This window comes from Mustela putorius, unplaced genomic scaffold (genome assembly GCF_011764305.1).
Source record: "Mustela putorius furo isolate JIRA1106 unplaced genomic scaffold, ASM1176430v1.1 tig00000450_pilon_pilon_pilon, whole genome shotgun sequence".
Taxonomy (NCBI): Eukaryota; Metazoa; Chordata; class Mammalia; order Carnivora; family Mustelidae; genus Mustela; species Mustela putorius.
The window spans coordinates 22,419,516-22,446,602 of NW_025421385.1; the positions used below are offsets into that span (position 1 = coordinate 22,419,516).

A 27,087-nucleotide genomic window follows, 5' to 3' on the forward strand; every position below is an offset into this window, starting at 1 on the left:
CGAGGTCCTCGAGGGGCGTGGGGGGAGAGGGGACAGGATGTGTGCCCAGCAGCTGGGATGGCAGGTATTGGGTCTGTCCGGGTCTGCCCCTCAAGGACAGCTCTCCTCCTGGGCCGCCTGTCCTATGCACTTCTGAGATCCTCTCCCATGCCCAGCTTCCGGGGCCCCATCAAGGCAGGGTAAGAATTCCTGCTTCTAGTGCCCCGGAGATGGAGGGGAGCTCCCAGCTCCCTGGACAGGGAAGCTGAGCTGGAGACTCCCTGTCTTCCCTCCTGCCCGCTGTGCCCAAGACTGCCGATTGTTCGCTTCCAAATTTGGCAGATTTCACTTGGGAGTGGAAGGACTAGCAGCTCTTTCTGGAGCAGATCGGGAGTGGGCTGGGAGAGAGGAGCAGGGCCATTCGGGGGTGGACCCAGAGCCCCCTGGGGACACCAGCCTGCTCTCTTCTCCTCCCCATCCTTTTCCTTTCTTCCCTTCTCCAGCCTCTTCCCCATCTCTTCGCTCCTCTCCAGCAGCTGCCTGCCTCTCCTCAGCTGCTCCCTGCCTGGGAGCCTCGCCGCCTCCATGGCTGAACCGGCCTCCACCAACCCAGCGCACGCCCACTTTGAGAGCTTCCTGCAGGCCCAGCTGTGCCAGGATGTGCTGAGCAGCTTCCGGGGCCTATGTGAGGCCCTGGGAGTAGAGCCCGGTGGGGGGCTGCCCCAGTACCACAAGATCAAGGCCCAGCTCAACTACTGGAGTGCCAAGTCGCTGTGGGCCAAGCTGGACAAGCGAGCAGGCCAGCCTGTCTACCAGCAGGGCCGGGCCTGCCCCAACACCAAGGTGGACACATGCTGCCTGGGACAGGGCTTGGGCGGCTGGGTGGGAGTCAGACAGGGAGACGGGACGCCATGCCCATACTGCCGCGTGTGTGTTCGCAGTGTCTGGTGGTGGGTGCCGGACCTTGTGGGCTGCGGGCTGCTGTGGAGCTGGCCCTGCTGGGGGCCCGTGTGGTGCTGGTGGAGAAGCGCACCAAGTTCTCCCGCCACAATGTGCTGCACCTCTGGCCCTTCACCATTCACGATCTTAGGGCCCTCGGCGCCAAGAAGTTCTACGGGCGCTTCTGCACAGGCACCCTGGACCACATCAGTGAGTACCACATGGTAGCCTATGAGGACGGGTGAGCCTGGGCCACCAGACAGGCCTGTCGGGGGCTGCTGGGACCTCCAAGGGGCAGAGTGGACGAGATCCACTCTAGCCAGGGGACCTGCAGGACTCAGGTTCCTTATCTGTAAAATGGGCAGTGGAACTGAGTGATTCCCACTTCTGACTGGGAGCACACAGGTGCTTGGGGGCCCTATGCAGCCCTGGGGTCCCTTTTTGTAATGTCCTCTCCCTTCCAGGCATCCGGCAGCTTCAGTTGCTTTTGTTGAAAGTGGTATTACTGCTCGGGGTGGAAATTCACTGGGGCGTCACTTTCACCGGCCTCCAGCCCCCTCCCAAAAAGGGTATGTACTTTTCTGCTTCCGAGAACCCCATCTGCTAAGGATATTTGGCTCGTGGAAGAAAAAAGGGAAGAAAAGGGGACTCTGTGGGATTCGGAGTCAACCGAGCCCTTTGCAGTCGTGTGGCTTGTGCAAACCACACTGAGCCTCATTGTGAGCATCTGTAAAATATGTCCTTCCTTACCTACTTTCCACAGCTGCTGTGAAGGCGTAAGTTAGACCGTGTGTCATTGCTTGCTAAACTGTCAACCGCAAAGGGCTTTACGCGTTTATTTGTTTCCCTGGCTTGTCCTGGGAATGGAGAGGTCCCTTCAGACTTCCACACCTTTGTGCCTCTCACACTTTCTGCCCCAGGGATTGGCTGGCGTGCCCAGCTCCAGCCCAACCCCCCAGCCCAACTGGCCAGCTATGAATTTGATGTTCTCATCTCCGCTGCTGGAGGAAAATTCGTCCCTGAAGGTGAGTGATCCCTTCTTTCAAAGAAGCCATCTTCGCCTCCTCCTGTGCCTTTTTAGGCTATAGCATGCCCCTCATTCTCTTGCTGATACCTACTACCCTCACTTGCCCCCACTTCTAGGCTTCACGGTGCGAGAAATGCGTGGCAAACTAGCCATTGGCATCACAGTCAACTTCGTGAATGGACGCACAGTGGAAGAGACGCAGGTGCCTGAGATCAGCGGGGTGGCCAGGATCTACAACCAGAGCTTCTTCCAGAGTCTGCTCAAAGCCACAGGTCAGGACCACCTCTCCAGGATCTCCCCTCACTCTGGCTGTAGGCTGGTTCCTCCCCCTCCTGCCCTGGGCCTGAGACAGAGGGCCCATCCTGCCACCAGAGCTCCTGGGCCCCTGTGTGGGGGGCACCCACCGCAGTCTAAGCTGTGATCCCCGATCACAGAGGTCAGGCATGGCTGGGTGTTTGGAGGTGTGACAGGGAATGCGGAGGAGACCCACCTCCCCTGGTGTTGCCCTCCCCAGGCATTGATCTGGAGAACATCGTGTACTACAAGGATGACACCCACTACTTTGTGATGACAGCCAAGAAGCAGTGCCTGCTGCGTCTGGGGGTGCTGCGTCAGGTGGGCCCGGGCCTCGGGGGGTAGAGGCCAGCTCTGGACACAGTGTCTCACCCTGATGCGAAAGGAGTCTATCCTCTTCTGTCTTTGCTCTGACATTTTCTCCACCTCAACAAGCTCTTCTCCCCTGGGGTCTACCTGGCAACCTGAATCATATTCTAGGCTAAATGGTACCAGCCACAGAGCTACATATGTAAGCTCTGCAAGGGCTTCGTCCTTTTTGCTTGCTGACGATTCCCAGGACCAGGAATGGTACCTGAGTGTAGTCAACTTCCAGTAAATATTTGCTGAATGAACTAGGTGAAGACCTGCTATGTGCTAGGTACAGTGTTGAGAACATTATGTGCATATTCTCACCTAAATTCTCATGAATACCTTGAGAAGTTAGGTATGTCATCTCTAAATGATGGGGAAACTGAGGCTGAGTAGTTCAGGACTTGTCCAGAGAAAGTGCACCGTTAACAGCATGGTCCTAGGCCTTGGGGGCAGGGTGGGGCCAGGGGCCATGCTGATGAAGGGGCTGGAGGATGGGAGGCAGGTGTTCAAATTCTAGTCCAGCAAGGCTGACCCTGTGGGTTCTGCTCTGTCGGCCTGTAGGACTGGCCGGAGATCGACCGGCTGTTGGGCAGTGCCAACGTGGTGCCCGAGGCTCTGCAGAGCTTTGTCCGGGCTGCGGCTGACTTCGCCACCCATGGGAAGCTTGGGAAGCTGGAGTTTGCCCGGGATGCCCACGGGCGGCCTGACATTTCTGCCTTTGACTTCACAAGCATGATGCGGGCAGAGAGTGCTGCTCGGGTGCAGGAGAAGCATGGTGCCCGCCTGCTGCTGGGGCTGGTGGGGGACTGCCTGGTGGAGGTAAGGGGGCTAGGCTCTCTTGGGGGGAGAGGATGAGCTTCCTGGGGCTTCCAGAAACGGGAACTCTTTGTAAAGAGGTGCAGGGGTTCCATGGTTGCGGGGAGGAAGGTTGCCTCCTGGTAAAGGAGGGGGTGAAAAGGTTTGCTGGTTGTGGGGAGCTGAGGGCTGCTTGGTGTGGTGTCAGACCCCATCAGCTGTGATTTTGGGAGGCAGTAGGGCTTGGGCGCTCCTGTTGGACTCTCACTGAACTGTTTATCTTTTTGATCCTACAGCCCTTCTGGCCCCTGGGCACAGGGGTGGCTCGGGGCTTCTTGGCAGCCTTTGATGCCGCCTGGATGGTGAAGCGGTGGGCAGAGGGTGCTGGGCCCCTGGAAGTGTTGGCAGAGCGGTGAGGCCCGAGTTGGGGGGTGGGGAGGGCAGGGCTAGAAGTAGGACAAGGATCAGGAAGAGGGTGGGATGCTGCGGGAGCAGACGGGGCAGGGTGAGAGAAGAAAGAAAGGCCTGGCGGTTCTCAAGGGGTGGGTGCTGATGGGTGCCCTCCCACCCGTGCCCCTGCCCTCCCTCGCACTTCCTCCCTCAGGGAGAGCCTGTACCAGCTCCTCTCACAGACCTCCCCGGAAAACATGCACCGCAATGTGGCCCAGTATGCACTGGACCCAGCCACCCGCTACCCCACCCTGAACCTCCGGGCTGTGACTCCCAATCAGGTCAGACCCCCTGGCACCCACCAGACTCCTCCATGGCAGGCCCCTACCCATGGGCTGAGGCGGGTGGTCAGCCTGTCTGGAGACCTGAAGGGGGCTGCCTTAGGTACGAGACCTGTATGACGTGGTGGCCAAGGAGCCCGTGAGGAGGAACAGTGACAAGACAGATACAGGAAAGCTGGCCGCAGGTGAGCAAGCCTTCTTTGGCTAAGGGTGGGGCAGTGGGGCGGGCGGGTTTTCTAAAATATTTGCCACCCAGTGTGGTGCCAGCCCCAGCCATCAGCCCGGTGGCAGCCTCAGGCCAAGGGAGGACAGTGGGAAGTCCGAGGCCTCCCCAAGGGCACGGGGGCAGCAGCGCACAGAGCAGGGGCCCGTCTGCGCGCCCATAAGTCAGTATGATACCAAGCCCTATGGCCCCTCTGGCGGCAGCCGGCAGCCCGCTGAGCCCTCCCAGCCTTGCAGACCTGCCCTCCCTTTGAGGCTCCGGGCCTCCTGTGTCCCTCAGTTCACAGCCTCCTGCTCTCTCTGTGGTTAGCGGGGATTCCACTTGATTGGCTCCTCCACTTTATTCCAGAAAGAGACAGCTGGGATGAAGGCAGTGTCGCTCAGTAGTGGCTTAGTTGGCGCCCCCAGAAAGGATGGGCCCTGCCTGCCCCTCCCAGACTGACCTCTGTGCCCAGAGACCAGGCTCCCTTTGAGCCAGGGCCCTGGGGCACAGCACAGCGTCCTCTCTCAGGGTCGGCAGGCACCCAGGAGGAATTGCTACGCTGGTGCCAGGAGCAGACGGCTGGGTACCCAGGTGTCCACGTCACTGACCTGTCCTCCTCCTGGGCTGACGGGCGGGCTCTGTGCGCCCTGGTGCACCGGCTGCGGCCTGGCCTGCTGTGAGTCCAATTCAGGCTCGGCGCTCCCTGGCAGACCATACCTCTCGTGCCTCTGCAGCAGCGTGGACTGGGGGGCAGAGCACTGTGTAGGAGTAGCCCCCCGCCCCCCGTTGAGGGCCAGTGCACCACTTGCTGGCGGTCGACCTGTCCAAGTCACTGCACGCCCCCGAGTTTTGTGGGAGTCTAGAGCAGAGAACAAACCCCTTGTGCCCTAGCCTCCTTTTGTGCCCCACCAGCCCCTGCCTGCTGCTCACTCCTCATCCTCTCCCCCTTTGCTGGGCCCGGTGCTGGTCTCCCATGGACTGTTCTCCCCAACGTCGCACAGGGAACCCTCAGAGCTGCAAGGGCTGGGGGCCCTGGAAGCGACTGCTTGGGCGCTAAAGATGGCGGAGCACGAGCTGGGCATCACGCCTGTGGTGTCTGCAAAGGCAGTGGTGGCAGGGAGTGACCCACTGGGCCTCATCGCATACCTCAGCCACTTCCACAGCACCTTCAAGAACGTGCCCCACAACCTAGGTGGCCTAGATGGTAGGAGCAGGGGAGGGGGGAGGCGGGGGGATGGGAGGGTGAGGTGCCCTCTGAGGGACAGCTGGGAGCGGGGTCCTGGGCTGGACCGTAGCTGTCTGGAGGCACAGCACTGACACCCCGTCCACCTGGACACCCCCGTTCTCTGCAGGCCCTGCCAGCCAAGGCTTTCCGGGGAGCTCCAGTGCTGTGCTGTTCCTGGGCAAACTGCAGAGGACCCTGCAACGGACCCGGGCCCAGGTGCGCGTCTGGGCATGGTCGGAGCTGAGCAGTGGGGGTGCCTGGGATGATGGGGAGGACATTCATGGTGGTGGCAGGGCTGCAGCTCAGAGCGCCATGCTGAGTATAGATCTTGTTGCAGGAAAATGGGGAGGATACTGGTGGCAAGAAGCCGCGCCTGGAGGTAAATGCATGTAGGGCTGCAGTCCCCTGCTCTCTCCTGGGTGTTCTCTCCTGCATTCTCTAACCCTCCTACCCAGGTTCCCTTTCTGGCTCACTTCTCTTTCACATCTTTCTAGTCTCTGCAAACAGCCACTCTCCTGCCCCTCCACCTCCCTCCCTGAACACTTACATCCTTAGGTAGAAGCTAAGAGCCCAAGTACTGAGGAGCCACCTGCCCCAGAGTCTGGTGTACCCCCGACACCCCCATCCCAACCCCAGGAGGTGAGAAAGGGGGCCCTGCCTGCAGAGGCCTGGGAAAGGCAAAAAGGGGTGTTTCAAGGATAAGGAAGAACTCTGCAGCTGGCCTTGACCCCAGGTGACCCTGTGGTCTGGGGGTCGATGCAGGCCGGTGCCGGGGACCTATGTGCCCTCTGTGGGGAACAGCTCTATATCCTGGAGCGCCTCTGTGCTGACGGCCGCTTCTTTCATCGGAACTGCTTCCGCTGCCGCACCTGTGAGGCCACACTGCGGCCGGGTGACTACGGGCAGCACCCAGGAGATGGTAAGCAGGCCTGGCCCTGTCTGGGGGCATGGAACTTGAAACTGGAGAGAAACTGGGGTCCTGGGTGGTGGCAACAGGCCCAAAATGGCATTTTTCTCCCCTGAGTTCAAAGTCTTCTCTGTTCCCTCCATATCCCCCAATGTGGGGTTCTAAGGAACCAGAACAGCAGAAATTCACCTGCAAATCAAGTCCCGTCAGCCCTGCCCTCGCTGATCAACAGAGTATCTGGGTATCAGGCTGCTGACATCTTATATCTGCTTCCCTCCTCTACCCTTTCCAGGATATTTCTACTGCTTCCAGCACCTGCCCCAGCCAGGCCACAAGGATGGCCCTGACCCAGGCCCCAAGAGTCAGGTAAAAACTATGAAACCGTGTGTTGGGGGTGTGGGAAAGAGTAAAGGGGTCTCTCCAAGCCTAGCAGACTTCACTGGGGGTAACTGAATGTTCTCCTCCTTTAGAAGGAAAGCTGCATGAAGGCAGAGATTTTTATTACTGATGTATCTCAAGTGTCTCAAACACTGCCTAACACCGTTTGCTGAAGGGCATCAGTGAATGAATACCAGGGTCCACATTTGTCTAAAGGAGTGGCCTTGGCCGCACAATGGGCAGGTCACTGACCAAACTACATGGTGGCTTTTCTAGGACCTCCCCACACCGGATGAAAATAGCATGCCATCGGGGCCCTCAACTTCTGTCATCCCCCAGGAGGGGACCAGTCCTGTCCCAAACCCCAGCCAGCCTACCCGTCGCCTGATCCGCCTCTCCAGCCCAGAACGCCAGCGGCTGTCCTCCCTTAAGCTTACCCCTGACCCAGAACTGGAACCTCCCCCCAAGCCTCCCCGCAGCTGCTCTGCCTTGGCCCGCCAGGCCCTGGAGGGCAGCTTTGTAGGTTGGGGAATACCAGTCCAGAGCCCTCAAGGTACTGCTTTGCCCAGATGCACTCACCCAGGGTCGCTGGTCCTGGGATTTCTGAAAGGGGAATGCTAGGGAATGGGAAGGGAGGCCATGGGGCCCAGGCCATGTCTACTCCCCTGTTCAGTTGTTGTGGCCATGAAGGAGGAGCAGGAACAGAGTCCTCCCTCCAGTGAAGAGGAGGAGGAGGAGGAAGAGGCAGAGGAAACCATGGCTTTGGACTCAGACACGCAAGAGGTGAGGAGGAACCTGGCCACCTATCCCACCAAAGCCAGCACGTCCTCTAAACATGCCCCACCGCCCACTCCAGGAAAAACTATAGAATGCTCCCTCTGAGCCAGTCTCTCAGAATCTCTAAGCCTTTGTCTGTTCTACTGGAACTTACCCTATCTCCAGCCCAGGAAGTTCTGTCTTCTTCCAGCTTTCCCAGCCCCTACCCAACGAGGGGGCCGGGAGGCGGGCAGGTCCTACCTCTGACTGGCCCGACCCTGCCATAGGCTCTGCTGACCTTCGCCAAGAACTCAGGCACCATGAGCAAGTACCCAACATGGCGTCGGACTCTGCTGCGCCATGCCAGGGAGGAGGAGATGAAGCGGTTCTGCAAGGCCCAGGTGAGGTCAGGGGTTTGCCATTCCGACGGGGGTCAGAGTTTCTCTGAAGCTCTGCACTTGAGCCATCCAAAGACTCCTGGGCCTCCTGTCTTATCCCGCTCAGGCTGTCCAGCGGCGACTACATGAGATTGAGACTGCTGTGGGAGAGCTGGAGGCCGAGGGCACGAAGGTGGAGCAGGCTTTGAGAAGCCAGAGCAGTGAGTAAAGATGGGGGGGCGGGGGGCACAAGCTAGGACATCCCTCCGCCCCCAGCACTCCCTCCAGCCACCAGACTGTGTCCCCGCGGGCTCTACTCCTCATGCTTCTGAGACCTTCTGACCCCCCCCCCGCCCCCATTCTTCGTTCCCGACAGCATCCCCAGAACAGCAAAAGGCACAATGGCTGGAACAGCTGCTACAGCTCGTTCAGAAGAAGAACAGCCTGCTGGCGGAGGAGGCCGAGCTCATGCTCACGTAAGGCGCAGGAGGTGGGGACAGCTGGCACGGGAGCCAGGCCCCAGCCGGGTCCTTGGGCACCCTGGACAGCTATGCCTCTTCGATTCCTGCCCTCCACAGGGTGAAACTGCTGAGCCTAGAGGAGCAGCAGTGTGAGGTGGACCAGGAGCTCCGAGGCTACATGAACCTGGAAGGTAGGTGGGACCGGGGGAGAGGCTGGCATTCACACAGCCTCACGACCTCAGATACTGACCAAGGCACATGATCCTCTAGTCTGAGTGCCTCTGAAGCATTTCAGGAGGAAGCCAGGGAAGGGGGCGCCAAGCCCCTCCTCTGCCTTCAGCTGGGGCTGCACAGCTGGACTTTTAGCTTAAGATTACTTATTGTAAAAACGGTGCTGCCGCAGGGGCACCTGGCTGACTCAGCTGGACGAGCATGTGACTCTTGATCTCAAGGTCGTGAGTTCAAGCCCCATGTTCGGTGTACAAATAACATATATCGTATGTATACAATATATACCGTATCAATCAATCACTCGACCTGGACTAAAAACGGTGCTGCTGCTACCAGTGCGAGCAAACCACTCATGTGGACAGACCCAATTTTATAGATGAGGAAACAAAGCCCAAGTTGTGAAAGTCACATAGGTGGGGATTAAGCTGTGCCTTTCCTGCCTCCCCGCCCAATTCCCTGTTCTCTAAGCTTTGTGCTCTTCTTCAGAAGCTCTAAAGACCCCTGCTGATCGTCAGGCTGAGGAACAGCTCCTGAAGAAGCTGCTGGATGTGGTGGAGAGGCGAGATGAAATTGTCCGCTTCCAGGAGGAACGTAGGCTCAGTGAGCTGGCCTCAAGGCTGGGGGCCCAGCGCTAAAAGGGCGGGCTGCCTGCCCTCTTCCCTACACGGAAGACCACCTCAACCCAGGATTGTGGCACCCTGCTCATCTGGGCTGCCTGGGATGGGGACTCACTGTTTACAATAAAAATGTTTCTGCCAGACAGGACTTAGGCTGCCTACAGGTGGGAGGTACGGTGTGCAGGGAGAGTAGACATGTAGGAGGCCTGACCATCTATATTATGACAGTCGCAATGACCAGTGGCCCCAGTTGCTGCCTCTACAAGGAAAAGCCGGAGCCACGAAAGTGTCAAGCTTTATTGTTCCTCAGTTCCATCCCCCTCCTGCTGCCCTAGGAGCAGGGCTGGCCGAGACTCTGGGCCTGAATCCTGGGCCTCCCTTGCCCTTCCCAACACATGCTGGAGCTCAGCCCGAGCCCCAGATAAGCCCTTGGCCTCCTGCATGTGGAAGAGGTAGACTGCCCCCGCCCCTAGCAGCAGTCCTACACTGGGAGTCCAGAGAAGTATGGCAACTTCCCTGACGCCTCCTCCAGCTGCCAAGGCACACAGGAAGGCCAGGAGAAGCAGCCCTAGACCAATCACATAGCTGGCGAAGGTGGCCCACCAGCGGGCTTGAGCCACGCCCAGGTCCAGCTCCCTCCAGGCCTCCTTTAATACACTGATCAACTGTGATCCTTCTGGTCCTAGAATAAGGCAGGGCAGTGGGGCAGGAGAGAGAAGGTCAGCGTGGAGGGGCTGCCTTGTGGTGGGAAGGGACCCAGGGAAAGGGTGGGGTGACTTACCATGAGTAGGGCTGGGGGGGTGCTGGGGGGGGCTGTGTCTCACACACAGAGTAGCCATCAGGGCCTCGTGATCAGAGAGGGGGCTGCCACTGTGAGGATCATGGCCTGTAGTGGTTCTAAGAGTCTTACAGGAGATGTAGAAGCCAGAAACCGCCTATGAAAAAGTCAGGGCCAGAAACATCTTTGAGGGCCTCTCCCCATTCTGCAGGCATCAGTGATCTAAGATCTAGACTAGCTGGACAGAAGATGAGCAAGCAAAAGCTGGTGAATGACAGAGACGCGGTGGGTGAAGACACACGAAGACTGACCTTATACAGTACATAGTCAATGCGGATGCCAAACGGAAATGGCTCTAGCTCCCGCTGGTTGACGTAGCAGTTCTCAGGTACCATGGTACAGCCTTCCTCAGAGCCCTAGAGGAACAAGTGGTTCACACTAGATGTGGAGGAGAAAGATGAGACACGCTGGGGGAGTAGGCATGGAAATAATCAGGTGCCAGGTCCTCACCTTGAAGTCCCGGGTCTCCAGGTAGGCATCATGCAGCCCCGTCCACTCCTTCAGCAGGCGGCAGCCCAGGTCCTTCGGGTGCAAGTTGAGGTCCCCACACAGCAGAACCACATCAGCCTTCTTGGATGTGTGGCTGGGGGAACCAGGTCGGTGAGGCAGGCGTTCTTCCCTGACCAGCTCTGCCCTCCCATAAGTGGGGCCCTGGCCACCCCTCAACCCCTGGTCCCACCCCACTTCCCCTGTCCAGCCCAGGCTCACACACTGGATGAACTGGGCCAGTTCCCAAGCTTGGGCCACACGGTGTGTTAGGTAGATGTCCTTCTGTCGATTGTACTCGGCATGGAGCTGAGTGAGACAGGTGAGCTTATAGCACATGAGGCTGACAGTCCCTACCGAGGGTCTAAATCACGCTTGTGTCTGTCTCTTGGCATGATACTTGGTTAAAAAATGGGCAAACCTTGCCCCCTAACCTCCGAAGATCCCGCCCACCAGCCTCAGCCTCAGGCAGCCCAACTAGAGGAGTCCCATCTCTCCCTCCCGGGACCAGGACGCCTGTCCCAACCCTGCCAGCTTCACTCACATGGGTCACGTAGACATTGAGCACCAGTCCACTTAGATGGAGCACCAGGAGCCCCACAGCCTTCCCGCAGAACCAGTCTCCATGATGGACCTACAGGCAAGAGGGAGCAGGAACTCAGGGCACGGCTATCTTCCTTCGGCCCATCCCCTGTGACCCAGGGAAGTCGGTCTCCTTTACCGTGTGTTACTGGGGTGGGGTGGGGTGGGGTGGGGGATGAAGGTGGAAGAGATCTGAGATAAGGCTTACCATGTAGGGGTACCCGTTGAGGGTGTAGACATGCTGGGTGAATTCCTGGATAGGATGTTTGGAGAAGACGCAGAGGCCACTGCCAATGATACCACTGCAAACCAAGTCCTGATTAATAGCCCAGAGAAGCGGAAAGAGAAAGACCCAGGCCTGTTCCCTTCCCTCTTCTCCCAGCTTCTATCAGCTACTTTTCTTCTGCGTTTGCTGCTGAGATCAGCATCAGAGCCAAGCTCCAGGCAACAGCCTATGTGGGATGATACGGTGTGTCCTGATAAGGCTGGGACGGGCTGGAGCGCGTGACTTCCCGGTTCCACCGACTCCTGCACCCACACCCAGAGGACAGAGGGAGGGTGCAGGTAGGATAGGGAAGGGCGGGTGGGGCCGAGAGCTTCCGGATCCGAGAACAGGCTTCCAGACTGGGTGGGCGTCTCACCTCCTGAAGTAGTGGGCAGCCGGGTAGGTGGGCAACAGCTTCTGTCTCAGGTGCTGGAAGTCCTGCTCACTCCACACCTGAGGGAAGAGGTGAAGCCCCCGGGAGAAGTCCCCTCAAGCGTCCCCAGCCGCCCCCTAGCCCGTCCCAGCCAGGGGTGCACACCAGCTCCACACTGCCCACCTCTTCCAGGAGGGCTAGGTCGAAGCTCTCCATGTTGAGAAAGTCTCCCAGGCGCTTCATGCGCTCGGCCCGGCGCTTGCTCAGGTAGGGAATGCCCCTGAGGACGACAAGGGCCCGGGAAGGCGATGGCTGCGGGCGCCCGGGAGCTGGGGCCGCAGCGGGCCGGGAAGTGCGGGCGCCCCCCGCCCCCGGACACTGGAGAGGACAGGGTAGAGCCGGGGCCCGGATGGGAGCGAGGCCGCCGTCCTCCGGCTGAGGGGGCGAACGCAGCTGCGGCCCGGACCCACCCCGCCGGCCCTCTCACCAGCAGTTGAGGTTAAAGATCCTTAGTCGCAGAGTGAAGTTGGGCTTCATGGCGAGCGCGCTCCGCGGGCGCGGGACGGCACGGCCTCCCCGGCGACCGCGGCGGCGGGAACCGGGGCTGGCGGGCGGCACCGCCTCCCGGGGCGGTGCGCACAGGTGGTCGGCCCCGCCCCCGCGCGCCCCGGAAGGCCCCGGCCTCCCAGCGCGCGCCGCTCAGGCCCTGGGCCGGGGTCCGACTCCGCGGGCAGCCGGCCCGCTCCCCGCGGCCCCCGCGCAACGGGCCGCACGCCAACCCGGAAAGGCGATCTACCGCGAAATCAGGCGCTGCCGGCGGGCGAGGGCCGCGCGCGACGTCCCTGTAGGGGGAAGACCAGAGCGGGGTTCGGCCGGCCGGGCCGACGCACGCGGGGCCCCCGGGGAGCTCCCCGTTCCTTTTCGCAGAAGCTCGGGCCCCGGCCCCGGCCGCCCGCGCGCCCTCTCCCGCCCCTCGCCCGGCTCACCAACAACAGGAGCAAAGTTGAGAGACGACAGGGCCGTCGCCGCCGGCCCCCTCGCGTCCTTCCTCCCAGCTGGGGACGGAGGCGGAGCCGCGCGGTTGCCCGGCGACGCGCAGTGTTTGTGCTCCGAGCCGTCCCCCAGCGCCGCCATGGCCAGCCCGAAGCAGTGCCGGCCCAAGTCGGCCCCGTGCCGCTCGCGGTCGCCGCCCGAGCAGCCGCTGCGGGTGAAGGTGGTGGGGCTCTTCAAAAGCTCCAGCTTTCAGGTGGCGAAGAGCGCGGCTGAGGTAACCGCGAGAAAACCGCACGTGTGGGCGGCCCTTCCGGTCTGCCGGTCTCGCGCCGCCTGGCGACGGGGGTCGGTGTTCCGGGAGGTAGTGGGGAAGTGTCCCCGCCGGCCTGGCTCAGTCCGTTGAGTCCCAGGGGGCAGGGACGGGTCCGGTGGACGTTCCACTTCGAGAAGGGCTACCTTTAAAGGAGGATCGGAGTGAAGGAAGGTTCAGAATCTTGCTGGGTGAGGGAGGGTAATCCCCCCCCCCCCGGTTATCCACATATTTTATTTCCACATCAATTTTTACTTGCGTTATACATTTTTTTAAATTCATGAAAAAATGTTTAGGAAGAAGTGATACGGTATAACCAACCACTGATTTTTGTTTGTTTTTTGTTTTGTCACGAACTCCCTCCCCAAGCGATTTTTGGAAACTTCATTTGGGAAGTGATTTGGGACCCCGTCCTTTAAATTTTCTCTAGCATTTACTGCATTCGAATTAGGTGCTTAAGGGATTTCTCAAGAAATGACGCACGAGTGCTTTGGAGAATCCAGATATTTCTTTGTAAACACACGGAACGATATAAAAGGAAAAACACTTTAAGCGACTGGAAGAACTTGGCCAGGTCCGCAGTGGTGCAGCACACATACTACCCAAATGCAAGAGAAATGTAGAACTCGGCACATCTTTGGGGTTTGCTCCGGGAATGCTACTGTTAAGATTATCCCCAAATTCTCTCCTTCAAAACCCCACCAGACTCTGGGACCATGCCCTGTGCATGTTTGTGTATCCCAGAGTATCTAGCTGGATACCTCATACAAAATGTTCTCAAACAGAAGAAATCTTAAGCAACTCCTGCCTTCTTGCTGGCTCTAAGTCCACAAAGTTAAAGACAAGTTTGTAATTATATCAAACACAGAAATAGTAATGGTCGACCTTAAAACAGCCAGTTATTTTACTAGCAAAATGGGTACATTTGATAATAGCACAAGAGTTGCAATTTGGGACATAGAGGCTATGGCAAACCAAGGCAATCTGCGAGATCAAAGGACAGGAACCTTATGGAGAAGAGGAGGAAGCTGAGAAGGGCTGCTCTGAAGAAAACTCCATTGACAGAAAGTGAGAGAGTTCTGGGTGGTGACAGTTTCTCACTGGCTGATTATCTTATTGGCCGCGCTTGGTGCGGAACTAGGAGACATTTTTCTCTTCCTTCTGCTGGAGGAGTAAAATAGACTTACTCCTGTTGGGCATGCAAGGTTTGTCTCCAGACCTACTCGGGTCTGCAATCGAGGAGGGGTGGTAGTAAGGCATGAGAGCTCCCCCTTCTGGCCTCCCGACGCCATTTAAAGTGAGGTTTCCTTTGCTCAGTTTCAGAGTAATTTGTGGAACAGGTGAGGTTTACATCAAGAGGAAGAGAATAAGCAGTAAGTCTGTGAAAATGATACATGGATCATCAAAATAAGCAGAAATTGTGGGCTGTTAGCTGGGCTGATGGGCTCTATAAAGTTCATGGCTCAAGCTGTATTTAATGAATTTAAGGAAAATTGTTCCCCCTTGTTTTTCTTTAGCTCCTTTTCTGAGGGCACAAGTTTTTTGTGCCTGCTCCACACTGTAGAGAAGGTGTTGGCAATTTTATTCCATAAAGCCTAGATGTTAAATTATTAGGCTTTCAGGGCCACCAGCTGTAGGGATCTCAGTCACATCTAGATTTTGAACAAAAGTGGCCAGACAATATGTAAATGAATGGTGGTTTTCCAATAAAACTTAATTATGAATACTGAAGTTTGACTTGCATATAATTTCTTTCACATGACATGAAAGATGTCAACTTTTCATCTTTTTTCAACTCCTTAAAATCTGAAAATTCTTCTTAGCTTTCAAATCTTAGAAAAACAGACAGATTTGGCCTACTGGCCACAGCTTGCCTACAATGTCTTTGTTATATTAGTAACGTTAATTTTCCCTTGCTTAAGATTTGACCTACTGTAGCTCTATTTGGATATGAAAACCTATCACTGTAAATTGAGTCAGTTTGACCTTAATAAAGGATATGGCTTTGAATAATTTCACAACATGATCATTTGGTGAGCAATCCTCAATACCGAATTTACTGTCAGAAATTTAGATTTGTGGAGAGTATTACATAGATTCTAATTTGGATGTAGTCTGTTCTAGACACTAAATTATGAAGAAAGTATGACGAAGTATGCTTAATTTGAAAACTGTTGGGCTTATTAGTTATTCTGTATGGTCCCCCAGTTAGAAACACAATTGCCCCACACTGAGCATGGATCCTAGAACTGTGACAAAGGGCACATCATCACCTATTAGTTGGGCAAGAGTCTAAGAAGGAAATGACCTAACTGCTATTGCCCTCTGGTCCGAAGGGCAGGATACACTCATGCCCTGGTTTCTCCCCCTTAGAAATCCACCTTGATGAAGCATGCCAGGCTAGTGTCCTCTTTTAGGCCACAGTCGGACTGCTATGCTCTGTCCTTAGTGGAGAAGGCGCCCAGTGCAGCAGCCAGCTGTCACTTTTCCCTGTTGGACAGATCTTTTCCTCAGCCCCACTCAGAAAGGTGAGGCCTGTTCATGCCTCACCTGCCTTCTCTTGCATGACCAGGAAGCAAAATGCAACATACCAGGAATTAACATTTTTTTTTTTGACAGGGATTGTTAACCAGTAAGAATCTTCTCTGATCCATATAGACAAAATAATATATGTTAAACCAAAATATGCTCAGGATCTAAACCTAACATATTTAGTATTAACTTCACTTTTTCACAAAGGGTGTAACCACACCAATATCCTTTTGGTCATTCTCCACATATCAATAAATTAATAACATTTGCTTTCGTGAAAAGTATCTGTAGAGGGAGAGGGATGGGTTAAACAGGATTAAGAAGGGCACTTTTCCTAGTGAGCATCTATTGATGTATGGAACTGTTGAGTCACTATACTGTACACCTGAAACTAAAAAAACACTAGTTAAAAAAAAGTAACATCTTCTTTTCATTAAAAAAATAAAAGTATCTGTAGATCCACTACAGTTTAGTAAGAGTTTAATTTAGGGAAAAACTGGTCCTAAAAGAACCTGGCAAATCACGAAATTTGTTCATTTGCTCATTCATTTGCTATGTGTGGGTGGTCCACTGTGTGCCAGATGTTGAGACCAGTGGGAGTACATGAAATCTAGGACATACATAGTCCTGGCCCTCAAGGAGCTCATACTCTAGAATAATGAGAGGCAAGTAAGCCAGAGCCCCAGGATGAGCTGGGGAGTGACTTAATGGAGGTAAGCACAGGGGCCTCTGGGAGCAAGAAGGGGACATCTAAGCCAGATTGTGTGGCCTGGGTATGTGCTATATAAAAGCTGAAGCCCCCCATAAAAAATGGAAATGATTTCAACTTTAAAAGAGAACTCACTCTAAAATAATTATTCTATTTTGAAACCTAGGCTCTGAAGACTAATTATCCATCCAAATTTGAAGATCCTATAATAGTTCCTCTTCAAGAATTTGCATGGGATCAATATCTACAGGAGAAAAAAAAGGTAAAGGATGCTTGGGATATGGGGAATGAGCAAAGTTTTGCTTCAATCACTCAACTATGCATTGTTTTGGAGAAACAGGAGTACTGATTTTAGAGCAACTAGATTTAATTTCTCTAAATTATATACTTTTCCTAAATCATTTCAAATCACTTTACCAGGCTGATTTTAAGAAAAAGTAAAACATTTACAGGATTTTCTTTTGGAAGCCATGGGATAAAGGTAAGTTTCAGACTCTCAATGCTGCTAGTTACCTCTGCCAATGGTTAGCCCGCTCTCCCTGCTCACTGCTTACTCACACTTCCTGTGACACCTGGGCACTTGTGGTCTTTACTCTGGAAGGTCTTGGTGGTCTACAGCACAGACACAGTGGGGGCTTGTGGCCTTGGGAGCTCTGTGACAGGCACCAAGTTCTCATACAACCACCTTGTCCTAATTAAGCTTTCTCTCTGCCTTCTCCCCACTAAAAGCACCCTTGGAGAATCCCAGGCCCCAGGGCTAGCAGAGCCTGCCTAGGGACAGCAGATACATTTCCTCTTGGGTGCCAACCCTAACCATTTGGTAATGCTGCCTAGAACATGTGACACGAAGAGTTCTAAGGTGGTATCCTGGCCCAGCCATACCTCATTCTGGGGTGAGGTGGGAATGGGGTACACTTCCTGCTTGCCATCCCTGGCCCAAACTGTAAAGTCCCAGTCCTGGTTTCCCTGCCCCACCCCCATCTCCCCAGTAGCTGATGAAAATCCCATGTCCCCTGACCAGCCCTGGTTGCACGAGGATGTCCTGTGACCCTGTGGTCATCCTACAGATAATGCTGCTGTACAGTACCATGCCACTGTGCAGTCCCATGAGTGCTGCAGGACCGAGTGCACAATACATTTGTTAAGTCTCATACCATTTTCAGAGCCATAATACATTCTCATTGAATTCAGATAGAATAGTCAAACACCTACATATGGCGCTTATTATAGGCCACACACTATTCTTTGACCTAGGTATCGATTAACTCCAATCCTTACAACTGGGATGTCCAGTGGTCCTGCTTTGCCTGGTTCTGAGGGCTTTCCTGGGAGCCAGAATTTCAATGCTAAAGCTGGGGCAGTCCTAGACAAACTGGGACAGCTGGTCAGGACAGTTGGTTACCTTAACAAAAATATGTTTTCCTTAATTTTTATCACCAAACTACTTAAACTGCCTACGAGTCTCATACTCTCCACCTACAGGAGAGCCATGATCTTGAGCTCTGTGGTCTGGACCCACTCCTCTTACAGATCCCACTGGATTCTTAGACCAGTGTGGATTCTCTTCTGCAGTTTCCTGTTATCTCAGCCTGGGTTATTGACCTTGGGATGTTTTGTGTTCTCTTCCTTCTGCACTTCTCATGGGGCCCAAATGAGGCCTTCTAGGTAATCACCGCTGCTTCTCTCCACCTTTTCTTTATTCCCTATCCTTCCTTCCTTCCCTTTCCCACCCTCATCTCTTAGACACCTGCCATTTTATCCTTTTCTTGTTTCAGGCCAGGTTTGGTCCTTCCTCAATGTAAGCATCGTGCACTGTGTCATATGTGGTGCTTCTTAGCACATCTGAGGTTAGGTCTGGGCTGGCCTTATGTTTTAGCAGAATGTAATGCCTCCTCTGAGTGGTGGCTTCTGGGCCTCTGGGAAGGCCTTTCTCTCCCCTCTAAAAAGGGCAGCATCTTATGTCTCTGTGCTGGAAAGCCCCAGAAACCAGTGGGTCCAGGCCACTATCAAGAGGCATAAGAGGAGGCCTCATGCACAGAGGACACACGGAGATGAAGCATCTACATCATGAGGCTCCAAGTAAAGCTTACCTTCTACTGCATTTCTCCCACCAGGTTAAATAAATATCCACGTTAGCCATAGCTGGGATAAATAAAGGTCCCTTTTTAAAGTTATGCATTCTATAAAATGTGACAACACTGATAAATCTAAACAGTTTAGGGGCTGTTGACCCGCAAGCTTTATCCGTGATTTATAGTTCAGCATGAAGAAGTTTATTTTTTTCCTCGAACCAGGTTTTGATATGGGTGTCAGGATGGGATCTGAAATCCGGGAGAAGAGCTGGGAGTGCAGCAAATGGGCTGGAAGTAAACTGTTCCCCAAGTCAGCAGTTCCCCAAGTGCGGGTCTCCAGCCCTGCAACATCAGCATCTTCTGGGATGTTGTCAGACATGCAAATTCTCAGGCCCCATTCTAGAATCAGAAACTCGGGTGGGGCTCAGGAATCTGTAATTCTGCTTGCCTGCTAACATTTGAGAACAGCTGTCCCAAATCATTCATACTTTTGCCAGGACTGGGACTGGGTCATAATAAACCGCATCTTCCGAGGGGGCATTAATCAGGGTCACACACTAGGGAGGTAGGAGGTTGACCGTTAGTGTTTGGATAAACACACCAATGTACTTCATTTTAAGGGGCTTAGACTGAAAAGTGTTGACAAAGGTGAGCTCTCTCCCTCCTTACCCTGGAGTGCACCAGAAGTTCCTGCCGGCCCCCCTGGTTCCCTTTCCCTGAACCCACTCCTGGAGAAAATCATTCTTTCTATCCTTGGCACTGTAAACCATGCATTACTCAGAACCCTTAGCCTTTCCAAGTATACACACAGTAAAATGTACTCAGAAATGAAGCCAGAGACTACATTTTGTTTTCAAGTTGACATAACACGTATGCTATGCACAAAAATTTTTATTACCAGATCCCTGTCTACTTTGAATGACTGTACCATTTTTAGTATTACTTTTAGGTCCTTCTTTGCTTTCAGTGATGCCGGACTCTTAAAAATGTTCTTAAATTCTGTTTGAGAGCAAAATTCTAAAAGATGGCAAAAAAATCCATTATTTTTTTTTTAAAGATTCGGTTAGAGTCTATCCCAAGCTCTGGCTTGTGCTTATCGCAAGATGGGGTTCCCCCACAACCACGACCACAATACACTTTTTTTTTTTTTTAATCCTCTTCCTTTATAGGAACTCAAGAATGAAATCTGGGAATATTCTTCCTATGTGATGTGTTTTGTTAACGATCAGCTCCTGGGTGATGCATTTGATCTTCAGAAATGGGCTCAGAAGATGTGGGATATAGTTGATTTTAAGCCCCCTGAACTTTATGAGGCACTTACTGTGGATTATGCTGCTAAATTCTTAACACACACCAAGGTAAGTTACACCAATTTTTAAAGAAAAATAGTGGAATCTTTGATCATTTATATTGATTCAGCATAAATTACTGATATCCTCACAAAGGAATATGAATGGTAGAACACTAGGTTTTAAGTTCTCAGCGGTCTATAATCCAGTTGCAAAGGATTATATATAATATTGCAGGATTTGGCTGAACAGTGTGCAAAGCAAGCATACCTCACAGCAGGCAGACTGCATGGGGAGAGAGCATCCCTGTTCAAACATTTCTACTCCCCATTAGAGATTTATATGCATTAATTAGCCATTTTAAAACATAAAGAGCCTCCCCCTGCTTCAGAGAAGTTCAAGCGAATCATCCATTCCCCTTTAGTATGAAATATTTTATTTTATTTTATTTTATTTTTTTAAAGATTTTATTTATTTATTTGACAGAGATCACAAGTAGGCAGAGAGGCAGGCAGAGAGAGAGAAGAGGAAGCAGGCTCCCTGCTGAGCAGAGAGCCGGATGTGGGGCTCGATCCTAGGACTCTGGGATCATGACCTGAGCTGAAGGCAGAGGCTTTAACCCACTGAGCCACCCAGGCGCCCCTAGTATGAAAAATTTTAATTAGTACTTTCTAACACCTAAGTGAGAGGTACTGCACTAAGCAAATGGAAAGTTTGAGAAGAAAGGTGACGTTTTAAATATTTTATTTGAGGGAGAGAAAGAGCACAAGTAGGGGGTAAGATGGGGTAGAGGCAAAGGGAGAAGCAGTTTCCCGCTAAGTGGGGAGCCTGACGTGGGGCTCAATCCCAGGACCCCAGGGTCATGACCTGACCTGAAGGCAGACACTTAACTGACTGAGCCACCTAGTCGCCCTGAAAGATGACATTTTAAATTATGACATATAGATGGCAAGAGCAGGACCAGACAAGCTGAGGTCCTGGAGAGGTTTCCAATGAACAGTCATGAAGCTTGCGGTCAAGGAGGGTGAGAGACAGATATCAGGGCGGAATGGCAACAGAGGTAAAAGTACTTTGTAATTCTGCTCAGAAGCTTGTTACAACACCAAGAACCGCATGCTGAAAATCATTTCACGCTTATAGTGGCCTGTGCCCACAGAAAGACCCAGTGCTAGGATTTGAGCCATAAAAAGGCAAAGGCCTTTGTTTCCTTCATCTTCATTTAACTGTTAATTGCCTTAAGCACAATCTGAAACATAGTATGAACTCAGTAAATGTCTGATGAATAAACAATGTGCTTGGAAAATACTAGAAACTCTGTGGTAAGGGGAGGAATGTAATATTCACAGCCGTTAATTCCTACACGGACAAGGGTCTAAAAGTGCCCAGTGTATTCAGGGAAGGGTGAGGGACAGCAAGGAGTCCAGAATAATAGGAAATGAGGCTGGGAACATGAGCTTATCAGTCACCACCAATACCAAGCTACTTACGGAGAAAAGGTTTGCATTGATAGGATATTGGTAACCTCACAACTGACAGGAAAGCTGGAGAACCAGGTTTTGGAAAGCAGGAAGGAACCAAGGGAGGCCTGGCAGCAGGAAAACGTGGCCAGAGTCACGTTCCAGAAGTGTGCAGCTGGGATGCTGCCATGGGTGCCTGCTGGCCCTGTGTTCATTGCCACCTTCACTGAGAAGTACTTCTCAACTGGTGTCTTTGCACCATTCCCTGGAGATCCAACGCCCCAGGCAGGAGCACCAGACTAATCCAACCCAAGTCGTATCCCCACACACCCTGGCTCTCACAGAGTTGGCGGGGAGGGAGAATAGTGTCTTTAGTGTCTTGAAAGGGTGGGGGTCCCAGAGGGAGTTTTCCAAATAGGATACATCCCCAGATGTTAAGGAGGGGGAGGAAAAAAAACCCAAACAGATCCACTAAAGAAAGGTTGAACTTAGTCCATTCTGAACTCCATTCGAAACGAAGGAGTTAGCTTTTTTTTCTAGAAGGGAGCTGAGCCAACAGAACTTTTCATAAAGAGTATGACTTAATCTTTGCTTTTTTGGAAAAAGTGTTAGGGCTGTGCAAAAACAGGGTGGAGTAGGGAGAGCTTGGTGGCAGGGTGATCACTTGGAACACTGCTAGAGTAGTGTGGCTTGGAGACGATGACAGCCTGAATTTATGGCAGTAAGGAGGAAGGACCCGGATTCCAGAGAAAATCTTTAAATTTTTTCGTGCAGAGGCTACATTTTTCTTGCTGCAGGGACTTGTTTACTTCTGGGCTGCAATGATATACCAGATAATTATGTTTGCATGTTTGGCTGCTAGGTGACATTACCTGGTGTCGTGCTTATTTACTCTTTCATTGGAATTGTCAGAATTATCTACTCTTGACAACTGCATAAAGATAATATATTGACACAGAGGGAAGTTTAATGATGCCTGAATGGTCTTACCCATTTCATAAATGAATTGTGATTTCTAGTGTATCATCTTTTTCTGCCCAAGCCTGTGACGTTTACTATATTATGCCTCTTATAATAAAGTTATAATATTCTCTTACAATTTAGAACTTGTAGTACAGAAGCTGAGGGGCACAAAAAAGTTAATCATAATTACTATGGACATAATACTACATACATTCCCGGGTGCCAGATAACACAATATTATTAGAGTCTCTTAATTAAAAAAAAAAAAAAAAAAGGCTTAAGTGACATGAAGTAGTGACAGTGATACCATAAAAGTGGTTTTATTTATATTTCCTAGGTTCTTAAGAAATAGGGCAGGGCAAGTTATGCAGCCTGTTAAATCAGGTGCCATCTTTCTCTATGAGAAGGGTGTCCAAGAACTGAAATGTAGCCCATTTAGATGTGCTCTGCTCCCTAAATGAGTGCTACCATGATGGAGACCAGGTTTTCATTCTGGATGCCTCTTTGTAAAACTAGACGAGATCACACAAACGTTAGCTGTCTCTACCAGAAAGGATGCCAGATGGAAACGAGAGCTGGGAGCATCTGGGAGCGTGAGATCATGACTGAAGTAATACGAAAGCACAGCATATTCTCTTCCCTTCCCCTGGTCCCACACCTCCTATGGATATGATATCCTTGTATTCCCACCCGGAAAGGACGTGGCCTGGCTCTGGGTAGCTCCTTGGCGCTCTCTCTCAAATTCTAGCACACATGTAACCAAACCCATGACACGCGTGCTGGATGTTTCCCCAAATTACTCAGAACAGAAAATTCCCAAAGGGACCCACTAGTGTTCCCTTCCACATCTAGCTTGCAATGTAGGGGATAACTAGGCCATGTGTTCTCAGTCTGGCGTGCAGGTAAAGGTTATTCAAAGCTTCACTACTAAAGGGTTTTAAAGAGCATGTTATTTAAATAGGTTGGAAAGACTTGATATAATAAAATGAAACAAACTTCTTTAATCATTACGTTAACTTTGCTGTTACATTATCCACTGTTGATGCTTTTTTTTTTTTTGTCAGAGAGCGAGCTTGCGCACAAGCAGGGGTAGTAGCAGACAGGATAAGCAGGCTCCCCACTGAGCAGGGAGCCCAATGCAGGTCTTGATCCCAGGACCCTGGGATCATGACCTGAGCTGAAGGCAGAGCTTAACTGATTGAGCCACCGAGATGTCCCTGCTTTTGAAATCTTATCACCAAAAACATTACTCTGTGGTATTTGGGGTCATTTCTAAGACTTTCTTCTAAGATACTGACCTGCATTCTCTTTTTCTCACTAATTTTAATAGCATGCTTTTGTGTTCTTGGACATTTCTATTGATTTTTATCCAATTGGAAGACTGGTTTTTGAGGTAAGAGGCTTTTTGTTGTTCTTATTTTTGCTATTTTTTTTAAATAAGTGGGAGGTGGAGGAAAGAATCTGTAACTGTCAAAATACTAAATATTTAATCTTTGAAAACTTTTATTCTTGTTTGTAGCTCTACTGTGATTCATGTCCCAAAACATGTAGAAACTTTCAAGTCTTGTGCACAGGAAAAGCAGAGTTTTCTCAAAGTGGAATCAGGCTACATTACGTAGGTTCAATTTTTCATCGAGTAGTACCAAATGGTTGGATACAAGGAGGAGGTAAGTTGAAAATCTTAAATGCAACTTAATTATAACATCAAATCAGAATGTCCAGAATTTTGTTTATCTACCTTTGTGAAGTGCATATAGAATTAGATATATTTATATTAGATATTACATATATTGAAAGGGTATTTTATATGCCCGAATGATTAAGACATTCATACTTTTAAAAAATGTCCTAAATTTTGAAATAAACAAATCTATAAAGTTTTGTTACACAGAATATTCCAAATTAAAAAGTGATACAAGAAAGGAAGATACCTTTTATATAAAAAAATATAATTTTAAATGTTCATCTAAATAGGGGCACCTTGGGGCGCCTGGGTGGCTCAGTCATTAAGTGTCTGACTTCGGCCCTGGTCATGATCCCAGGGTCCTGGGATCGAGCCCCACATCAGGCTCCCTGCTCGGCAGGAAGCTTGCTTTCCCTCTCCCACTCCCCTTGCTTGTGTTCCTGCTCTCACTGTCTCTCTGTCAAATAAATAAATAAAATCTTTTAAAAAGTAAATAACTAAATAAATAGGGGTGCCTGGGTGCCCCAGTTGGTGAGCATCCAGCTCTTGATTTCAGTTCAGGTCATGATCTTGGGTCATGAGATAGAGCCGCCGAGTCATCGAGCTCCACATCAGGTTCCATGCCCAGTGTGGGGCTTGATGAAGATTTTCTCTCTCCCTCTCCTGCACCTCTTTAAAAAAAGAAAAATGCTCACCAAGATAAATAGGAGTACCTAGAAAATACAGTGCTTTTAAGACATATCCTAAAGGTAGGAATTTGAAAACAACTTATTTCTCACCAAAGATGTTACATTGTTACAGTATAAAAGAAAGAGGTAAAGCATTTTGTTCTCCATTTTCGCTTTCTTTTTAGGTCAGTCCTTTGACTTCACACAGACTAGGTCTCTGACTAACAGTACGAAATTAAATTTCAAAGGCCTTTTGGAAGGTATCCCACAGGGAACAATCAGGCAGCAATTTAAAAATAATTGGCTTAGAGTGTAAGGAGATTTGCTTGAACTTGATGAAATATGCAGAGGCTTAAAATTAATAATGCTTAATTATTTTTCTACAATCTGGAACATTCTGAAGCTGATGAGAAATATGCCAGGCATTTGTATGAAAATTAACTTTTTTTCCTCAGTTTCTCTAAAACTGAGATCATATCACCCATAGTGTTATCTAACCTCATTATTTTCTCACTTCATATACATTTATGGTATGTCTTCTGTGTCAACAAACATAAACATGTACAATTTTTAGGGTATGTCTAGCTTTTCATATATTGCTATACTAATTTACAGTTGGCTCTTGAACAATAAGGAATGTGAACTGTGGGGGGTCCACTGATTTTTTACAGTACAGTACTGTAAATGTATTTTTTCTTATGATTTTCTTTTTTGTTTATATTTATTTATTTATTTATTTATTTGAGAGAGTGAGAGAGAGAGAGCATGAACAGGGGGAAGGGTAGAGAGAGAAGCAGGCTCCCTGTTGAACAGGAAGCCCAATGCAGGACTCAATCCCAAGATCCTGGGATCATGGCCTGGGCCAAAGGGAGACACTTAACTGATTGAGCCACCTGGATGACCCTTTTTCTTTCAAAGATTTATTTATTTGAGAGAGAGAGAGTACGCTCGTGCGCACATGCGGGTCAAGGACAGAGGGAAATGGGGAGAGAGTCTTAAGCACACTGTGCTGAGCATGGAACCCCTTGTGGGGCTAGATCTCATGACCTGGAGATCATGACCTGAACCAAAACCAAAAGTTGAATGTTTAACTGACTGTGCCCCCCAGGGACCCCTTCCTTATGATTTTCTCGGTAACTTTTTTTTTCCCCTCTAGCTTCCTTTATTGTAAGAATACAGCATATAATACATAAAACACACAAAATATGCATTGACTATTTATGTCACTAGTAAGACTTCTGGTCAACTGTAGACTATTAATAGTTAAACTGAAATTTAATTTAACCCCTGCATTGTTCAAAGGTCAACTGTAACTAATTCCCCAGTGGTGAACATGTAGATTGTTTTTAAGTATTTTTTGGTATAAAACCATGCTCAATGGGGCCAATATCAGGATTTCCTGAAACTTAGTTCAGTGTTGACTATTATGTTCTGGGCTCTCAGATGCTATGTTTTTTGTTTTATTTGGTTTCTGGTTAGAGGTGCACCTCCCCTTCTAGAGCCCCAGCACAAGATTTGGGAAAAGTGGGTCATATGACTTGTTTACTTATTTGAAATAAAATTTCCAAATAGTAGCATGCACACATCTTGGTTCATGATTTCAAATGACAAAGCAACAAGGTTAGTTAAGGACAGTGAGAACAAGTGCTGATTATTAGATTCAAACCCAACTGATACATACCAGTTGTTCCACTTAGGACGTAGGCACTTAGCATCTCTGAATCAGTTTCTTCTTAATCATAACATGGGGGAAAATATGATATCATAGGATGTGGCAAGGGTTCAGGATTCAGTGACATGGTATATTGGAAGTACCAAGCTCTATAAATGTTCTCCCTTCAGATACCAGATTTGCACAAGACTGTGGGGAGAATTTTGGAATATGGTTAATGTGGTTTTATGCATGCTTCAGGATGCCTCCCAACACTGCTGGTTGCCTGATGGGACCAGCAGGGCCTACATGGTCGACACTACCCCTAGCCTCACCTCATCCTCTGACATCTCCCCTTGCTCTGCTCCACACACTGGCCTCCTTGCTGTTTCCTAAGCACATCAAGCATACATGAGCTTAAGGTCTTTTGCTTTTTCTCTGCCTGGGACACACCCCACCCAGCTATGCCTCAGTGAGCCCCTTACTTCAACCTCTAATCTGTTTTGGATTTTTGCCCAGAGTTCATCTCAGCAAGACTTCCTGACCGTCCTATTTAAAACTGCCACTTCGCTCTCCATACAGGTCTCCTCACCTACTTCCCTGCTGCTCTCCTATCCCCTAATTTTTATTTTAAAAATATTTTATTTTGGTTCATAGCACTTTTCATCACTGGACATAATATTACGTATTTCCTGAAGAATTTGTTTAGTGTCTGTTCTTCTTCATTAGACTATAAATAAGTTTCACAAAGGTAGAGGATTTTATCTATTTTGTTCACTGTTATATCCCCAGGTTCCAGAACAGTGCCTGGTATATAGTAAATTCTTAAAAAAAATACTGTTGAAAGGATGAACAAATAAATGGACAGATAAATAAGAAATATACATTCTACTCATTTGTAAAGTACAAAATGAAAGAAGATATCAAGTCGTGAAGCCA

At 50.7% G+C, this 27,087-nt stretch overlaps 3 protein-coding genes across 6 annotated transcripts in view; 2 read left to right on the top strand and 1 right to left on the bottom strand.

Moving 5' to 3' along the window:
• Positions 1 to 9,417, top strand: part of MICAL1 (microtubule associated monooxygenase, calponin and LIM domain containing 1) — a 10,525-nt gene extending 1,108 nt beyond the window's left edge. For 2 of the 4 annotated variants that reach the window (XM_013056694.2, XM_045080222.1), the window contains exons 2-25: positions 483 to 822; positions 921 to 1,128; positions 1,383 to 1,487; positions 1,839 to 1,943; positions 2,062 to 2,217; positions 2,460 to 2,560; positions 3,155 to 3,412; positions 3,685 to 3,800; positions 3,993 to 4,119; positions 4,223 to 4,304; positions 4,853 to 5,000; positions 5,326 to 5,528; positions 5,677 to 5,765; positions 5,887 to 5,928; positions 6,105 to 6,188; positions 6,312 to 6,468; positions 6,749 to 6,822; positions 7,111 to 7,387; positions 7,508 to 7,617; positions 7,878 to 7,991; positions 8,095 to 8,188; positions 8,344 to 8,443; positions 8,546 to 8,619; positions 9,146 to 9,417. In XM_013056694.2, the coding sequence (XP_012912148.1) occupies positions 565 to 822; positions 921 to 1,128; positions 1,383 to 1,487; positions 1,839 to 1,943; positions 2,062 to 2,217; positions 2,460 to 2,560; positions 3,155 to 3,412; positions 3,685 to 3,800; positions 3,993 to 4,119; positions 4,223 to 4,304; positions 4,853 to 5,000; positions 5,326 to 5,528; positions 5,677 to 5,765; positions 5,887 to 5,928; positions 6,105 to 6,188; positions 6,312 to 6,468; positions 6,749 to 6,822; positions 7,111 to 7,387; positions 7,508 to 7,617; positions 7,878 to 7,991; positions 8,095 to 8,188; positions 8,344 to 8,443; positions 8,546 to 8,619; positions 9,146 to 9,294 (3,231 nt within the window). In that variant the 5' untranslated portion in view covers positions 483 to 564 and the 3' untranslated portion in view covers positions 9,295 to 9,417. The remainder of the gene's footprint in view (positions 1 to 482; positions 823 to 920; positions 1,129 to 1,382; positions 1,488 to 1,838; positions 1,944 to 2,061; positions 2,218 to 2,459; positions 2,561 to 3,154; positions 3,413 to 3,684; positions 3,801 to 3,992; positions 4,120 to 4,222; positions 4,305 to 4,852; positions 5,001 to 5,325; positions 5,529 to 5,676; positions 5,766 to 5,886; positions 5,929 to 6,104; positions 6,189 to 6,311; positions 6,469 to 6,748; positions 6,823 to 7,110; positions 7,388 to 7,507; positions 7,618 to 7,877; positions 7,992 to 8,094; positions 8,189 to 8,343; positions 8,444 to 8,545; positions 8,620 to 9,145) is intronic. The other 2 variants (XM_013056696.2, XM_045080223.1) reach the window with 2 other exon arrangements.
• Positions 9,418 to 9,555: 138 nt separating this feature from the next.
• Positions 9,556 to 12,443, bottom strand: SMPD2 (sphingomyelin phosphodiesterase 2). Its single transcript, XM_004753485.2, has 10 exons — positions 12,308 to 12,443; positions 12,004 to 12,100; positions 11,824 to 11,900; positions 11,391 to 11,484; positions 11,145 to 11,234; positions 10,827 to 10,909; positions 10,565 to 10,697; positions 10,366 to 10,470; positions 10,058 to 10,211; positions 9,556 to 9,958 (listed from the first exon to the last, which is right to left on the bottom strand). Exons 1-10 carry the CDS (start codon positions 12,355 to 12,357, stop codon positions 9,573 to 9,575), a joined length of 1,269 nt encoding a protein of 422 aa, XP_004753542.1. The 5' UTR covers positions 12,358 to 12,443; the 3' UTR covers positions 9,556 to 9,572.
• Positions 12,444 to 12,952: 509 nt separating this feature from the next.
• The window catches only part of PPIL6 (peptidylprolyl isomerase like 6), a 33,874-nt gene continuing 19,739 nt past the window's right edge, over positions 12,953 to 27,087 (top strand). Inside the window, exons 1-5 of the mRNA XM_045080232.1 lie at positions 12,953 to 13,087; positions 16,531 to 16,626; positions 19,606 to 19,794; positions 23,476 to 23,538; positions 23,665 to 23,812. Coding sequence (XP_044936167.1) covers positions 12,953 to 13,087; positions 16,531 to 16,626; positions 19,606 to 19,794; positions 23,476 to 23,538; positions 23,665 to 23,812 — 631 coding nt within the window. The remainder of the gene's footprint in view (positions 13,088 to 16,530; positions 16,627 to 19,605; positions 19,795 to 23,475; positions 23,539 to 23,664; positions 23,813 to 27,087) is intronic.